Here is a 17,980-nt window from a genome sequence, read left to right on the forward strand (position 1 = left end):
ATTGGTCTGTAATTTTCTTTTCTCATGATGTCTTTATCTGGTTTCCATATCAGCTTATGTTGGCCTCATAGAAATGAGCTAGGACGTGTTCCCACATCTTCAACTTTTTGGAAGAGTTTGAGAAGGATTGGCATTCATTTTTCTTTCAGTGTTTGGCAGAACCCACCAATGAAGCCATCTGGTCCTGACCTTTTCTTTATTGGGAGGTTTTTGATTCCTGATTCAGTCTCCTTATTGTTATTGGTCTGATCAGATTTTCTATTTCTTCTGGAAATAACTTGGGGGTTTCCATGAATTTGTCCATTTCCTAGGTTGTCTACAGTTGTCATAGTATCATAATCCTTTTTATTTATGTCATCAGTGGTGATCAATTGTATTGATCTTTTCAAAGAACCAACTTTTGGTTGCGTTGATTCCTTTCATCCTGTCATTGACCTCTGCTCTCAGCTTTACCATCTCCTTTCACCTCTAGCTCTACACTTAGTTGTTTTTTTATTTTAATCTGTGTAAATTTTAGGATCAGCTTTTAATTTCTACAAAGAAGCCAGCTGTGATTTGATAGGGGTTGTATGGAGTCTGCAGATCAATTCGGAGGGCATTTCCACCTTAACCGTGTTAAGTCTTCGGTCCATGAATAAGAGACACCCATCCATTTGTCCAGAGCAACACCGACTCCTCCCACCATGTTTTGTGGCAGCTAGCATACACATCTTCTAAACTTATGTTCATTTTTTGAGGAAACTTTGTTGATGGGCCTGCTTGACATATGGTGGGACCCATCTTTCACACCTTCACACAGTAAATGCAGGAATAGGGTCACATGGCTATTTCTTATCACGTTCCGCAGACTGTGCATGTGTTGTGAGGTCCCAACAGGATGGAGATGGGATGATGGGCATGACGGCTTCTAAGAGAAGGAGGCTGAGGCAGGTGCCACCCAGGGGTAGCAGGAAGGATGGGTCGGTGGGTGGGTGGGTTGTGAAGGGTGAAGGCAGCCTGAGAAAGGGAACCAAGGCAACTCCTGGGACAAAGCGGGGACACCTCACAATTTTGTGCAGGGACAGAAGAGCTGTTCATAAGTTTAACCAGTGTGAGAAAAATACATTATAGCAGGATGTATCTTTGTCCAGCAAGCAGTTCCACAGTCCACTTTTAAAGTCTGTGTGGTTCAGTGTTGTCTTGTGTGGTTTGCTTTTTACTTTTAGCTTCCACCTTTAGAGAGGATTTTCCTTTGAAGGTGGACCACAAGAGCAATGACAGAGACAGTGAAGGGTCTTTCCCAGTGGGCAGATAACCTCAGATGAAAGTACAAAGTAAAATAAGATGCAAACTGAGAGGGAGGCAAACCATAAGAGACAAACTGAGGTTTGCTGAAGGGGAGCAGGGGATGGGTGAGCCAGGTGATGGGCATGAAGGAGGGCACGTGATGTGATGAGCACTGGGTGTTAATATGCAACTGGTGAATCACTGACCTCCACCCCTGAAACTATAACACACTCTATGTGAATTAATTGATTTTAAATAAATTTAAAAAAACAAGGATATTCAAAAAATAAATAAAAATTTTAAAAAAGGAAGTGCAGACAGGGGGTTCACCTGGGTTAGGTGAACCTCAGGCAAGGGAGACACAGCTGGTGTCCTCAGTGGGGCGGGACCTCCGGGTGCCCGCCTTGAGGGAGGGGAGCACAGCACCTGCGCCTGTGCTGTGTCTTCCTCCAGGGCTGGGGTGCACGTGCACTTCCATGCTTTCTCAAAAACTGGGGCCTGGGTCCCTTGCCACAGTGTGTGCCCCGCCTGGTGGGCTCAGGCTAGGGCCTGGTGTGGAGCCGCCAGCCTAGTTTAGTGAGGAAGGGCCCAGGGGCCCCACACCCCCGGCCCCCGCCTGTCGCAGCTGGTGTTGGCAGCAAGGGGCTGCACGCTTGGGTCTCTGCAGCTCTGAGGCTGTGTGCATGCGTGTGTCCGGGCAGGTGTGCGTAGGCGACCTCAGGGACCTTCCCCCGCCTGCCTTCAGCCCGGGCTTCCTCCGCAGTGAGCGGACAAGTGCTGCCTCCCGGCGCACAGCTCCCACATGCACAGACCGCTCCAGACATGTTAGCGTATTTTTTAAGTTCTTATCCCTATGCTCAAAATATACTTTTTAGAATAAGAATGCCAACAGTCTGTGAAATCCAACAGTAAAATGTACCTTTGCATTCTAGCTTGAATTTGGGGAGACAGTTAATGGATAATGAGGATTATTGCTGTTTTTTTCTTGCATCAAAACAAAATATGGTGTCGTGAGTAGCTGGAAATCAGGGCCTTCCACATCTGATGTCTGTCACCCACTTCCACAGATGTGGTGCCTTCCACATCTGATGTCTGTCACCCACTTCCACAGAGAGAAACTGCAAGCCCCTAAGTACTTATTCTATGTTACATAGACTTTAAATAAAAACCTCCTACAGTCCAGGTCCCTATGACACGTTTTAGAATTGCCGTTATTTACAGGGCCTTATTTTCATGTTTGTTGTTATTAGTGGTACTGTTTTTCTGAGGCAGTGCACGCATACATCAGGGCACTCGGTCCTGTAGGGTAGAAACGAGAATGTGCTCCTGACGCGTTGCATAATCAAATTTAATTCATTTCAGCTAAACTTTTATCTTTTGTACTGTTCTTTTATGTAACCACATTCATAATGTAGCTTCTAGGCTAAACATTAGGCAGAAATAGGATACGTGAGTGGAGCAATAATGGTCTTGCTTTTTAATATGGAGGAAGATTAGAATTGTATTAAATTACATGTTAATGGAAAAATAAAGCAAAAGATAATAGGGTGACAACTTTATGCTGCTGTAAAGTCTAGATTATAGCATATAGTTTTGCTATTTATCAGCTGGATATTGAATTTCCTTTGAAAACTTGCTTTTAATTATATTAAAATATAATATAATATAATCTAAAATATCCCCTCCTAATATATTAAAGTACTCTAGTTATAATTTGGCTGTGGAGGAAGGAAGGCACTGGGGAGCTCTCACGGGGGAGCCCCTCACACTAGTGAAGTTAGACTGTCTTTGGAGATAAGGGTCCCTGCAGTGGAGGCTGTTCATTGTGAGGACGTGCAGGAGTGGTCTCTGTGCTGCTCTTAGAAGGAGACAGCCCCACCCGTGCTTGGAGTCCACAATCTCTGCTGCTGTCCCTTGCTCCCGGGGGGACAAGTCTTGCCCCTAACACCTCAGGGATCAGTGAGATTGTTCCCATACCTTGTAAGCTATGTCAGTGTGTGAGCTGGCCTGGACAGGTGGCAGTCTGGAGCCTGCAAGGGAGACCTTTTGAACCCATGTCTTGCACCAGTCATTTGGCAGGTGTTTGGCAGGAGATGCTATTTCCTTCTGTCGATCACCAAGAGAGTTGGTTAGAAATAATCTGGGAGGGCGCCTGGGTGGCTCAGATGGTTAAGCGTCTGCCTTCGGCTCAGGTCATGATCCCAGGGTCCTGGGATCGAGTCCCGCATCGGGCTCCCTGCTCCTTGGAGCCTGCTTCTCCCTCTGCTTCTCTCTCCCTCTGTCTCTCTCATGAATAAATGAATAAAATCTTTAAAAAAAAAAATAATCTGGGAGAAGCCTGGTGTCTCCTGGGTTTCTTTCCTATTTCTCATGATCACCCTAGGTGTGCATTTGGAGTTGGCTATGGGGTCCAGGGTGGGTGGCCCTCTGAGCTCCGAGTGTCCCTGACCCCACATGGCAGGTGGCAGCTCTCAGGCAAGGGGGATGGAGGGGAGGTGGGTGGGGCTGGTTAACTGGCCTGAACCGGGGGGGGGGGGGGGAGGGGGGAAGGGAGGGGCCCCGGGCCAGTGTGGGAGCAAGGGGCAGCAGACAGCTTCCTTGCTGAGGAAGGGGTGAACGGGGGCCTTGTGAGTCCGACTCACAGCCTGCCTGGACCCCAGCCTCCAGGACGGTGCCCAGTGGACACTCTCTCTCCTGGCGTTGTCTGAACTGAGGCTGGATTGCCTTGGAGTGGGGTCCTACAGAATAAATGCTGCCTGGGAAGGAGTCCACAGAGCAATCATTAGAAATAGGGGTTGTTCCATTTGGCTAAAGCAGCTCACTTCACCGGGAACTAGAATGTGTGCGGTAGGGGCTGGGGTCAGGGCCTGGCCTGCCCACTGGGTCAGCACATGGTGTCTAGCATGTTCTCTGAGCTGGTACACAGTCATCACCGAGCTAGCCATCCCAGGGGCAGTCTTGGATGCAAGCTGAGGAATGAGGACTCCGCGGTAAGCTGGTGAGCCTTTGAGCAGGGAGGAACTGGCTGGGGTGTGTGGGGGCATGGGGAAGGAATGCAGTTCCTGCCGGTGACGAGGACTCAGGGTCCGAGCCAGGGCAGGGGCCTGGGGTGAAGGAGGGGGGGCAGAGGAGAAGGTGGGAGCATGTGCAGGGCTTGGGAGGGCAGAGCCAAGGGGAGCACGAGCATCTCTGCCTCCATGCTTCCCGGCACCTGCCAAGCCCTTCCAGGACACCCCAGGGTCCAGTGTCAAGACTCAGCAGCCTCAGTGGTCCTTGTGGGAAGGTGGTGTGGGCTGTGGAGAGGGACGCAGCGCCGGTCCATCCGGAGAGCTAGCTGGCCTCCATTTACCAGGAATAGAGGAAGAGGCTGGAGCCCTCAGATGCTGGCTGGGCCCATCCCGTAGGCTCTTTCCTGGTGCTCATTCTCGTGGTTCTCCTACCTGTTTCCCGTGGGAGTCAGCAGCTTCCACATCTGTGTTTCCTACATGTATTATATGTGTATTATATAGCATATGTGCACATCGTATGGGTATATGCATTATATACACATACTATATATGGACATTATGTACTGCAATAGAGTCTGTATTTCCTGCATGTATTACATACACATTATATACATATATATGGATAGATACATCATATACACTGTATAGGCACATTATATACCAGGGTCTATATTTCCTGTGTAAATAATATGCATATTATATGCTATTTGTGTATATCATATATGGATATATGCATTCTATATTCATACTATATATGCATATTATATACTGTAATAGAGTCTGTATTACTTACATATGTCATATATACATTATATACATTGCATATGGATAGATTCATTACATATATATATTATCTATGCATATTATATATTAGAGTTTGAATTCCCTGCATAGGTTATATGCATATTATGTACCACATATGCATATTACATATCACATATGCATATTATATATACATGCATAATACATGCATATTACTATAATAGAGTCTTTATTTCCCATATGTATAATATGCATATTGTATACAAGATAAGCATATATGCATGTCGTATAGTGTAACAGAGTCTCTATTCCCTGCATCCACTTGGTGACCTTTGGAAGCAAGCTCTGAATTGGGTCTGAAACAGAAAACGTGAGTCTGCAGGAAACAGGGGTGAAGCCAGAAGCTTCGGTAAGGAATCCTGGAATTCAGTCACTTGGGTTTAATAAACCCAGAACTTTGCAGATGCTGACCCAAGACAGTTTGAAAGGGTGATAATTACCGTAATAATGGCACAGACAAGGAAGAATGCTTGCGAGTGTGGTCGTCCGGAAGCCCTGCCTGGTGCTTAGCCAGTGTCCTGCCTGCCCGTCACATACGGAACCCAGGGAGTACAGCGGGCCCGCCTGCCTGACCCTTGGAGTCACACACCACGTGGCAGCAGAACTGGGACCCGAACCCCAACAAGCCCGTGTCTGGGTGTCAGCATCTCATGCTGCACTCAGCCGCCTCCCTAGCAAGAACCCAGCACCCTCCATGAGGGTTTCCCCTAACAGTGTATCTGTGCACAATATTGTGTCTCACAGAACCAAACCATTTGTTATGTAGGGTGCCTCAGTCGGTTAAGCGGCTGCCTTCGGCTCAGGTCATAATCCCAGGGTCCTGGGATCGAGCCCCGCATAGGGCTCCCTGCTCAGTGGGGAGCCTGCTTCTCCCTCTCCCTCTGCCTGCCTCTCTACCTACTTGTTCTCTCTCTGTATCTCTCTGCCAAATAAATAAATAAAAAACCTTTAAAAAAATCTTACTATTCAAAAGCAAGTATCTGTAATGAAAGGCCAGGACGTCCTGGTTTAGTCCTCGTCTTGACAGCCAGATGGCCTCGAGAAAGCCACCTTCTCTCTCGCTGGGAGGCGAGCATGAGCATGTGGCCTGAGGCGTCAGGATTAATACATTAGCGTGTAGCACATTGGCATCCCGAGGAATGTTACTAAGTAAACAGTAGATGTTACTTTGTAAACTTCTTAAGGGAGCCTCCTATCTGATTGAAATGTAACTCATTTTCCCTGCAAACTGTGTATTTGTTGAATACCACAAAATCTTGCTGTCCCAAGACCCGATGAATCGAATCGACTCCACAGTCTGTATTTGTACTTGTACAACAACATTTGGGAATATCAGAGTCTATGGTTCTTGGTGGGCTCATACTTTGGAGCAGTCAATGTGGTATATACAAAAAAAAAAAAGTACCCACTCAAATGCCCCCAAATGACCCCTGATTAGTGGCTAAAATAGTTCCCACGTGGGGTGTCTCACACAAGTAAGGGTTTGGTTGGTAGTCAAACCTTGTCTTAAATGGCTTCCTGTGCTCTCTCAACAGACCAGCAGTACTCATGGTCCCCGACACAGCACTTCAACGAAGGAAGATACTCCCCTGCTCCTAGGAACATGAAGGGGCTACCCGGGGGCCGGACTCAGGCGCAGCTGTGTTCGGGCCACACCTGTGGCTTGGCGGCCCCTGAAGACTGCGAGCACGCACACGAGCACCTGCACCATGGGCAGGAGGCGAGGCAGCCCTACCTGCTCAGCCCCGTGGAGAGCTGCCCCATGGACCACCACCGCTGCTCCCCCGGGAGCTCCGTCCACTCTGAGTGCATGATGATGCCCGTGGTGCTGGGCGACCACATGTCCAGCAGCACCTTCCCCAGGATGCACTACAGCTCCCACTACGACACGAGAGATGACTGTGCTGTGTCCCACACCAGCACCAGGGTCAACCGCATCCCCGCCAACCTTCTGGACCAGTTTGAGAAGCAGCTTCCTCTGCACCGGGACGGGTTCCACACGCTGCAGTACCAGAGGACCTCCACGGCCGCAGAGCAGCGCAGCGAGAGCCCTGGGAGGATCCGGCACCTCGTGCACTCGGTCCAGAAGCTCTTCACCAAGTCCCACTCCCTGGAGGGCGCTTCCAAGAGCAACGTCAATGGCACCAAGGGCGATAGCCGGCTGGAGGACCACCACCACGGCCACCACCCTAAGCACGGCAAGCGGAGTAAAAGCAAGGAGCGGAAGCCTGAGGGCAAGCACAGGTCAGGCGCGAGCAGCTGGTGGAGCTCCGATGACAACCTGGACAGCGACAGCACCTGCCGCACGCCCAGCGTGGCCAACAGGCACCATGCGGACCGTGTCTCCCACTGCTACCCCGAGGTGCTGCCGGGCCCCTTCGGGGATCTGTCCCTGAAGACATCCAAGAGTAACAGTGACGTCAAGTGCTCGGCCTGTGAGGGCTTGACCATGACGCCCGACACCAAGTACATGAAACGGAGCTCCTGGTCCACACTGACTGTGAGCCAGGCGAAGGAGGCCTACCGCAAGAGCTCCCTGAACTTAGATAAGCCCCTGGTCCACCAGGAGGTCAAGCCGTCCCTGAGGCCATGCCACTACCTGCAGGTAAGGGGTCTTGGCAGCCAAGTGTCGCGGGCAGTGGGCTGGCCTGCTCCAGGAGGGCCTCTGAGCACCCCCGGCCCCCTTTAGTCCATGGCCCTAAGCACAGCGGGCCATTCCCGCGTGCCTCCAGGGCCAGAGGATGTAGCTACAGCCACCCAGCGGACAGCCCTGGCTTGGAGGCGGCCCGCGGGCTGCAGGAGCTCTCTGGCCGGACCCGAGAGGAGTGGCTCAAAGGCTTTAAGAGACCGCAGAGCGTGGCTAGGGAGCGGCACGCACCTGTCCCTCCCGGGTGGGGTTCACCCACTCCATCAAGGGCAGGAATGAATGGGGGCGGGCGGATGGCATGCACGGCATACTGCGGGGTGACTTCCCGTGACCCCGCGCCTCTGCCTGCCCGCCACGCCACAGCTGAGCACGCTGGGGAAGCCCCTGCCTCGTTCGCGGACACCTGTGCTAGGACTTCTAGGAGCTCCCCGAGCTGTTAGCAAAGCTAGCAAGCGTGAAGGTTTTCTTCGATATCTATAGAATCTGTGCTCCTCTTCACAGTCCCTCATACGTGCCCAAGCATAAGTGATGCTTCTCAGTGCTGGCTGAGTTGTCAGGTGGTCGATTCCCGGCACTGACAGGTGCGACCCTTTCCAGGAGGCGGGCGGTCACCAAGCTCCAGGGGTCATCCTGGTACATTGTCCAGAAGCCAGCGGTTCTGTCTCGAAGGGAAACGTCACCCAAATTGCTTTCACAGCAGAGTTACTCCAAGGGACAAATGGGTAGCTGGGTGAAATACTCTTTATGACAATGGGAGAGATGTAAACGTTGCTTGTAGTCCGCAAGCCCTAATGCTACACAAATATAAAATGTTTACTGGTCCCCATCTAAAGGAACATGACAAATAGATTCAGAGTGCTTGCAGGTCCTGCTTGGAGAAGCAAACTCCTGCTGTTCTCTGCTTGTGCCCAGACGCTCCTCGTGGAAGCTACCCCTGAGGTGTTTTGGCCCCTGGGGGGCTGCCTGCAGGACCTGCCCCTTTCCAGGATGCAGCTTCTGTCACACATCCCCCACGCTGCTGCACGTCCTGGAGCTTCTCCTGTCCGTTCTCCCCATGACCACGCACGCTTGTGTCTGTCCTCCAACCACTGTTCTTAATTTGTTTTAGTTATGGAGGATCTGAACCCCTGTAAAGGCAAGCATGTACTAGAATGACCACACGCACTCACCAGCCCCTTCAGGAAGGCTCAGTTCCTGGCCAATCTGGTCCCCTCCACACCTCACCCATCTCCCATGTGGCTTATGTGGGCAGAAACCCAGCGTCCAAGTAAGCACTTCTGGGTTTACCTCTAAAAGACCCACCCTGGACGTCAAGGGCTCTTTCCTTTGAAACATCACTGCAATACCTTCCTCGGACATTAAGAATAATCATAATCCTGCAGTGATTTCCCAGATTTGGTCAACATTCAACTTGCCTGATTGCTCATGATTTACTTTTAACAGTGTGTGTGGATCTGGATCCAGATAAGGGGCCTGCATGGAAATGGGTTCATCCGGCTCTTAAAAGCCCATCGATCGGTTCCTCCTCTGTTTTCTCTATTTCCTTGAATTTCATGCATGTGTGTTATTTGTTTGTTGAGGAACCAGCTTTGGGGGCAACGGTGTCCCATGATCAGGTTCCTTCTGTGCTGGTTTCACGGTACAGGTGCCTTGTGCCTTGTCCGTGGCCATGGGGCCCCCAGCTGTGGGGCTCCCCCATGTTGTGCATGCGTCCACCCTACTCCTCAGCACCCTCTGTGAGACCTTCCCTCCCAGAGCCTCCCCAGCGCGCCGGTGCCGCACACGGCGAGGGCAGCTCCGGTGTGGGGCGGGGGCTGCCCCCGGCAAAGTGTGAGCTCCAGAGCCCGGGACATGCAGTCTCAACGCACATGCATGGGAGGGTGGCGAGGCGGACGGGGCCCGCGAGGAGCCGTGTCTCAGCGCACAGACCCACACACGTACGAAAGCAGAGGTGAGCCGTGAGGGCGCAGTGCCTGTGCCGCTGTCCCCCACTGTCACCGAGGGGCACCGGGCAAAGAGTTATGGCCGTGACCTCACAAGCGATGCTCCTGTCTCCCCAGGCCGGTTGTCCTGGGACATCACGGACCCATGTCCAGCCCACAGACATGTTTTTCCCCTGCCGACTGCATTAAATCTGCAGAAACATGAAGATTTCACAAGCCCAGATATTAGTCACGGCTGCAAGATGGGGAAGAAGAGGAATTTGTCTGTGGGTCCTAAAGAATTAGACTGAAAAGACACGGAGTGAGGAAGCAATGTTTCTGAGTCCTACTCGCCTTCTTTCTCACCGAGAATGAGGTAGCTGTGGACTGAGCCGCAGAGCAGCTTGTTACCTCACCCTCGGTTTGCACAGAGCACATGTCAGAGGAAGGCTTTTCATGTGTTTAAGGAGGTCGGAGCAGACAACAGACAGGATTGAAAGAAAATTAGGATGCATTTTATTCTCTGAAACGACTCTTGTTTTCCTGTTTTCTCCCTCTGCGGACAAAGCATCTAAGGTCAAACTCTTAATGAATGTCATGCTGGCTGAGGGCTGACGGCGGCTGAGCTCAGGGAGCTCTCGCTACACCAGGGCGGGAGGTGCCTCCAGCCCCGGGGGTGGGGGTGGGGCGACATGGCAGGTGCACCTGCCTCGCTGGCGGGAACGTGGCTCCGTGGCTCCGTGGCCCCTGATGCACGGCTGCACCATCCCCACTGCCCCTCAAGCCGCAGGCCCCCCTCGATCTCCTTTCTCCTCTCGGTCTTCCCCCAGCTTGCGGTCTAGACCCGCAGCTACGTCCTGGCAAACCTGCAGTTTTATCCCAGCTTGATCTATGCTGCTGCCTCCACGTCAGCCTCTCGACCGGCGCCCGACGTAGGAAGCACTTCCGTACGGACATGGTGGGAAGCAATGGAACCAGCAGGAGGGCGCGGCGGGGGGCACCAGTCCCCGGGAAGCACCTCCACTAGGCAGTGCGCCGTCAGCCAGGGAGCTGCGTGCTCTTCTGCACGCGGCCGAGTCCAACCTCCGAGTATAAGGTCAGCGTGCACCGCGCGAAGCTTCCAGCGTGCACAACAGGGCTTCTGAAAAATGCCGCGTTTCCCAATTTCCTGTGCTCATGGGTCATGCCTGTGCTCTAGGAAAACCACCATCTTTTACCAAAAAGAGCTCATTTGTTGTCTCTGCACGAGGCGTGTGAAAGGGGTCCCGGTGGACCCAGAGCAGCAGCCGAGGGTTCCCCGTGATTCAGTGGTGAACGCGCCATTGTAACCACGGCATTGCATCCGCAGCAGGGTTTTGACGCCGTGATGCACCAGAAAGATCTATCGACTGAGGCCTGGTGGCATCTTAGTGTGGCTCTTCAGTTCTTTGGCTAGTTTGGAGGCATATGCTTTGGAATCAGGGTTCATACCCTGCACTTGACTCTGGTTTACACCCTCTCTCTATTGAAATTTCTTCTGTCAGAGACTGTGAATTGGCTTCTTAAATCAGAAACAGAAAAATACAAGCTGGTCTCATTTGTTAGTTAATTCACCGGCTGCTGGGGGGAAAAAACTTACTTTGTTTCTTTTATGGAAACGTTTTTAATTCACAGAAATTTCGTAAAGCTGCCAACAGGAATGTGTCTTTGTGGCATACGGCCCTTCTCCATCTGTCCCCGGCTGGCCTCCCGGCTCCTCCCCGGAGCTGCTTTCCTTGGTGGCACGGGGACCGGGAGCCTCTGCCCGTGTGCGCCTGCCCGTGGGCCAATCCAAGAGAGTTAGAACCCCAGGCCCTGCCTCCAGGAAGCCTGCCCAGACCCCTCTCTGTCCACAGCTTCTGCCGACCCCTCTGCGCTTGAGTCTCTTGCCCCAATTAAATCATAATCCATCTCATATCTCCTCTACTGAGAAATATTGTCATTGAGAACTGATTTTTCTTAAGATAAAAATAAGTTTATTATTTTTCACAATAGTGCTATAGGCTCCAGGTGGAAAATTCAGAAAACAGAAGTACGAGGAGAACTGACCGAGGCGCCCATAATCGCCCTCCCAGCGATGACCCCGCTCCACATCCTCCCAGCTGCGTTTCCGTGTATAATGCAGGCATGTCTATTTTTAAAGTATAAAAAGTGGAGTGCAGACGGTACTTTAAAAATTGCCTTCTCCCCCATGAACCTCTTTCCGTGGCCAAATACGTATTCTTCTGCGCGATTATTTTTGGGGGCTGAGCAGCACCCATTGTGTGATTGTGATAATTACTGAAGTTACCTCCTATAGGACCCTGCCCAAGTTTCCTCCTTGACCATAATGCTTAATTCACCAGCCCCTGGCACCGCATCTGACAGTCTCAGGACACCTTCCCAGAAGCCACGTCTCAGGGCCAGGGGCCGTGAACAGGCCGGGGTTTTCAGATATCCTGCTCTGTGGACATGGCCTCATTTCTGTCTGCACCCGCACAGGGTGCCAGGCTGCAAGGAGCTCGGCAATGCCTGCTGGAAAGGTCACAGACGCTCCCCAGGCAACCGCTGTTCTGGAGCCAAGGGGACTGGCCTGTGTGAGTCCCCCGCCACACAGCGACTCGCCATCAGAGCTCAGTGACAGTCTGGAAGCTTCTGTCCCACAAGACCCACCCCTCGTCACAGCCCCTGGGTCGGCTACACCACACGTTCCTGCTGTGGTTCCAGGAGCTTGCGTGGACCTGCTCAGGAGGGTGTAGACAGAGTCCATCCACGCCATCCCCACTGGGGCTGCAGGGCTTCTGAGGGTGTAGACGCCCATGCTTACCACACCCCATGTGTGTCTTGGCTGGAACGGCAGAGTTCACAAGGACTGCGGAGGTGCCGGGCCACGACGTGGCTGACGTCCATCTGCCAGAGCCATGCTACGGTCACGTGTTTGAAGGAGATGGGTAAAAGGGGCAAACAGGCGTGCAGAACCTGGCAGGGCACCTGGCCAAGTGGAAGGATGGAGGATTCCCGTGGGGTGCTCTACAGAGTATGTGTAAGCATCCAAACACTTTGCAACAGGAAAGGGCCAACCCTGAAGATGTTTTCAATGCAGGATTCTGTGCTTTTCTTTCTCCACCACCTGCAGCGTAAAAAACGTGTCGTGTGGGCCCTTTGCCTCGGCGCTGGGGGTGACCGGTGCCACGTACCCTGGTGGGTTCTCCACACCCACATGCTGCCTGCTCTGTGGTTTTGCTTTTGTAAATGACCAAAGGGGTCGAGGTCCTCCTGAGCCTCTCGGGGGCCGTGCAAAGCTGAGGAACGCCCGGCCCTGGGCGGCACGGAGCGGGAACGCTGGGGCAGCAGGCTCTGTGTTAGTCCCGTGACTTTTGCGGGTTGTCGAGTGAGGAGCTCGGGTTCTGGGTGTGGTGGGCAAATACCAAGGTGCCGACCAGCTTCCTAGTCTGAGGGCCCAGCCGCCCTCAGGCTGGGAACCTGACCCAGAGCCTGCACCCTCCGTGCATGTGGGGCCTTCTGGGCACAGGCAGCATGTGGCCTGTCGGGTCTGCGACTAAGTGCAAGGGTTCTGCCCACGGACACCCCTCGACCTCCAGCCTCCCCTGCTCCTGTACCTGCCGCCCGCAGGGGTGAAGCCCCGGGATACAGCCCCGTCCTCCCCTCTGCCGTCCCCTTCTCGCTTCTGCTGCCGTCCTACCCCCCAACCCCGAGAACTCTTCCCCCCACCCCCAGTCGTCTCAAGGACCATTTTAATTTCCTTTTATACCAGAAGGAAATAAATCTAAAATGTAAGCAGTGTTGTTTTCTAGGTGCTGAGATTACAAGTGGTTTTTTTCCTCTGGCATTCCTCACATTTTGTCACTTCTCCCATGTTTATCTATCACTTTTATAATGGAGAAAAAACAATAATTGGACATGAATGTCCTTTTAGGATTTGAATGACAGCACCAGCAAGCCTCCATCTTAACGCTCCTCACTTCGAATGGTAAGCGGCCGTAAGGAGCGTGTCTTCCAGGAACCGCAGAGCATCTGTCTTCCCAAAGAGCCCCGGGCTTCTCGGTGACGCCTGATGCATGCGTGTGTCTGTTCTCCCCTAGGTGCCTCAAGACGAGTGGGCAGGGTACCCCACGGGCACCAAGGACGAGGAGATCCCCTGCAGGAGAATGCGAAGCGGTAGCTACATCAAAGCTATGGGCGACGAGGAGAGTGCGGAGTCCGACTCCAGCCCCAAGACGTCTCCCACGGCGGCCATGCGGCCAGAGCCCCTGCTCAAGCCCATCGGACCCAGGCCACTAGCAGACCTCCAAACGTAAGACTGGCTTCCTGTTCTCCCTGTCCAGACCCAGGTCCGTCATGGCCGCCCTCAGGGTCTGAGTTGCAAAATTTAGATTTGTGGCCATCAGTTTTTAAGACCTTTAGAAAAAACAGACCTTTGGTTATTTGCTTGGGTGGTTTCCACATCAGCTCATCTTAAATCCACTAGCATAGCCGGTGTGATCTGCAGTAAGGCAGTGGGTTCTGCCAGGAGCGTATTTGTGGGAATGTGTGTGCATGTGTGGAAATCATTATAGGGAATGTCTTGTTCACTAAACTTTTATAAGCACATTCATAGGCAATAGGATTTTTGCAGGGCAGGGGAATGGCATGGATTAGTTTTACAAGTACAATAGCATGGGCTTTATAATGTTGTCTGAAGATAGGTTGCTGATAAATTTGACTACTTTCGAAAGTAGGAACAAGGACAACCATTTGGGAAATAGGCTATTAATATCAACTTGAAAACAGGGCTCTTAACACTCACATTGCTGTATGTATCTGGTCCCACCAGCTCAGCATGGGTGTAGGGTTGACTCTTGGATCACACGGGGTCTTAGGGCAGAGAAAGTGCATTTGCAGTACCACACTGTATTTATGGGAAACATCCCACACGGAAGTGAGCCCACGCCGTGCACCCCAGTGCTGTTCAGGAGTCCGCTGCATGCAAGAGCTCTCTGGCCTCACCCGCCACAAGCAGCCGCTGACCCACGTGAAGCTTCTGCCCCGGGATCTGTGTCTTGGCACCTTGCCGCTGCTTCACAGAGTTCTCCACCACAACCCGTGAGCAGGGGCACGTGGCCCCAGACCGAGGTGGGATCCCTGTGTCACCCCTCCCATGCCCGGTGCGCAGGGCGATGAGCAAAGCCACGTGACTTCTCCCAACACCTGCAGTTAGTCGTTAACGGCAGCACGCGGGATGCACAGTACAGATTTTAAATGACAGCCCACGCTTACTCTTCACCAGCATGAACCGTGTCTTTGTTGCCTGGTGCAGTTAAATTCTAGGGTGACCGGGTTGGGGATGTGCACAGGATGTGGGGTGGGGGCACCCGCCACAGTCCGGTCACTGCAGGCGTGTCTCCGCTCTGCCTGACGCGGAGACGGTCGGGCCCGCCAGGGACCCCTGGGAACAGAGCCACGATGGAGACGGCACTGCTGTGTGGGAGGGATGTCGGGGATGGGAGGCGCGTGAGCCAGCAGTCGCCCGTGTTACTGGAATGCTGTCCTGCAGGACATCAGAAGCGGGGCAGCCCAGATGCCAGCCTGGCCTCCACTCCAGCAGGCAGGCGGCGGGCCAACCCCCAGGTGCGAAGTCACACGGTCACACTAGGAATGACCGTACCCCCCAGGACAGCCTCACCCAGGCAGTCTCCACAGCTCTGGGGGCTCGGGACCCCTGGGCGCGTGGCCGCTGACGTGAGCTGACACTTTGAAAGCTTGGATTTCCACCTCACTTGTGTATGTTTAGAGCAAACCACGCAAAACAAACAAACAAACAAACAAGCTGTGTTTTAATGGTGAGCAGGGATCTGGTAGTTTCAGAGTCAGGAACTTGATCCTTGTGTTACGGAGTCCCTCCCCGCCCCTCCCGCCGGCCCCCGTGACGAGCACTCTGCGGCATCCCATGTGCCCATCCTCGAGCTGTCCTCCAGCACTGAGCTCACATACCCCGCGCCGGGTGGAGACCCTGCCGCCCCTCCTCAGCCGGACTCCCCTGGGGCCGCACACCAGGAGCCCCGGGGGCAGTACTCACAAGGCGGCGTTAGGAGTTTACGTCTGAGGAACCCACACCGTCACCCAGGACAGCCAGAGTTCCCTCCCAAGCCCCGGAGTGATGAAGAGGCCTAGGCCGCTTGACTTGGTAATGCAGATACTGACGGTCCGTGTGCGGGAGTCAAGTGGGGCGTTCGCACACTGATGGTTCCTGAGTGCTGGTGACATTTGGGGGAATGAATAATCCAGTGGTGCCACCACTGGTCCTAGTCCAGAGCAGCCTGACCTCCACTCGTGGCCCCCACGGGCCGTCCGCTCCGTCCGTACAAATGACCCGCAATTTGGACCATTCCTCCCTTTCTCCCATAACCTGCCACTCTGTTCATCCCTCCAGCAAGTGTCAGAGCACCGAGTTCTGTCTGTAAGCATGCAAATTATTCTTTCCCCCAAATCCTGACTGTGCCCTGGAGAAAATGGAATGGGGACAGCAGTGCCCCAGGAGGTGTCCACCCGGGGCCAAGCCCAGCAGGGGCCCTCTGCTATCTGCCAGGTGCAGGGATCTCCCAGAAGTCACTCTCTGGGGTTAACATATTGAAAATACCAGTGATGTGACTAGGAGGGACATCCCCTAAGTTGTTATTATCCTTGCCTATCAGCATCTAAGCACATTTTACATTGGTTTAGAATTTTATACATTTCCATATGATTTCATTCATTTTCATTTTAAAGGACATCACAGAAGCTCAACAGTTTACTGAGGTAAGTTATAACTGTGCCCATTTTATGCAACAGAACCCCAACTCAGAGAAATGAGGTGCAGAGTGTCACAGAAGTGACCACAGGTTTGAAATGAAAGTAGTGATTCTAACCCCATGCCCGGAGTGAGAGTGTTTGCCTGAAGATGGCAGGAGCGTATGGATTTATGTTCTTATCTCTGAATTATCACATTGGTGCACTAAAACCTCAGCAATTGTACACACCTCCCCTGTCACAATAAATGCTCGTAGAAAATGAACTGTACCAGCACCTCTTTTTCCATCTGCGTGGCTAAAGACCTAGAAGAAAATTGGATCTCTAATTGGCTGTTATCAGTCCTTTTAAGCCATCAAATATAAAATCCCTTCTGTAAAGGCTGCAGATTTTCTCCTTCAAAATGCTTGACCTCTTGCAACAGTGATTCTGTCGAACACAGTCTTGCCTTTCTGCTGTTAACCAAGAAAAAAAAAAAATCTTCTCATTAATAATTGAATATACATCCTTTTTGTACACATAAGGACTCCTACCTTCACCTCACTGTGTTCTCGAGAACAGTAAGTAAGGGAAAGGCTTCACTCTCAAAAAAAGAATGCAACACAAACCAACAGCGAAAATCCTGTGCACGTGTCATGGTGCCTTCCCACACAGAGTGCTCAGTAGTTGTGCAACTCATCAGGACAGTCAGGCTCCATGCCTGGGACAGACCCCGTCCACACGAGGACACCAGCTGAAATTATTACACATGAAAGGTAGGTTTCAAGTGACTACTGAATCCGATTTGCTGGGTTTTAAAACAAGCTTGTGTATTTGTACTAGAGATACTGGATTTGCAGAATTCATTTTTTATTATTAGGAAAGATAGACCAACTGATTTTATTTGGGGGCCTTTAGTGTTTTGTTTCTTTTTCTTTCTTTTTTTTTCTTTTTTTTTTTTGGTCTGGTTAGTTGAATTGAGAAGTCAAAGCTCTAATAATTCTGACCCTCTCTGAGTCATCTCCCAGGAAGGCGGCATTTTAAATTTAGAGATGAAGGAGGACTTATTTCAAGAACTTCATATGTAAAGATAAGCTCAGTTGGATATGAGATCTAAGAATCATATTGGTGGACTGAGCCAGCACCCCACGCCATGGGCAGCTGTGGTGGGATCTCAGCCGGCAGAACATGAGGTGTGTCCTCTCTAAGCTCAAACGCTACCTACCTCTGCCTCTGCCATTCTGCACGTGATGACCAGCATTCCAGCCGAGTTCAGAGTAAAAGGAAGTAAAACCCACTCTTAAGAGACAGAGCAACCCAGAGAACTGTGAGGATGGGGTCAACGAAGCTATCAGAGACCCTCCAAATGTCTGACTAACATAGCAAGAGGCCTGGTGGGAAAGTGGACTATGTGCACCCATAAATGGGGGATCAGCAGAGAGATGAAAAGTGGAAGAAAGGCAGACAGACATGCTGCACATAGAAATCATGTCAGAAGTGAGGCACCTTGCTGATGAGCTCATTGGTAGACTCAATGTAACTGAGTAACACAT

The 17,980-nt window shown here is 52.0% G+C and overlaps 1 protein-coding gene across 1 annotated transcript in view; it reads left to right on the forward strand.

Annotated features, from left to right (window-relative positions):
* Positions 1 to 17,980, forward strand: part of DLGAP2 (DLG associated protein 2) — a 729,358-nt gene that overhangs the window by 606,707 nt on the left and 104,671 nt on the right. The window contains exons 5-6 of the mRNA XM_073902242.1: positions 6,632 to 7,701; positions 13,766 to 13,977. Coding sequence (XP_073758343.1) covers positions 6,632 to 7,701; positions 13,766 to 13,977 — 1,282 coding nt within the window. The remainder of the gene's footprint in view (positions 1 to 6,631; positions 7,702 to 13,765; positions 13,978 to 17,980) is intronic.

Source organism: Callorhinus ursinus, unplaced genomic scaffold, assembly GCF_003265705.2.
Source record: "Callorhinus ursinus isolate GAN/ISIS: 27379988/994484 unplaced genomic scaffold, GSC_fseal_2.0 scaffold17, whole genome shotgun sequence".
NCBI lineage: Eukaryota > Metazoa > Chordata > Mammalia > Carnivora > Otariidae > Callorhinus > Callorhinus ursinus.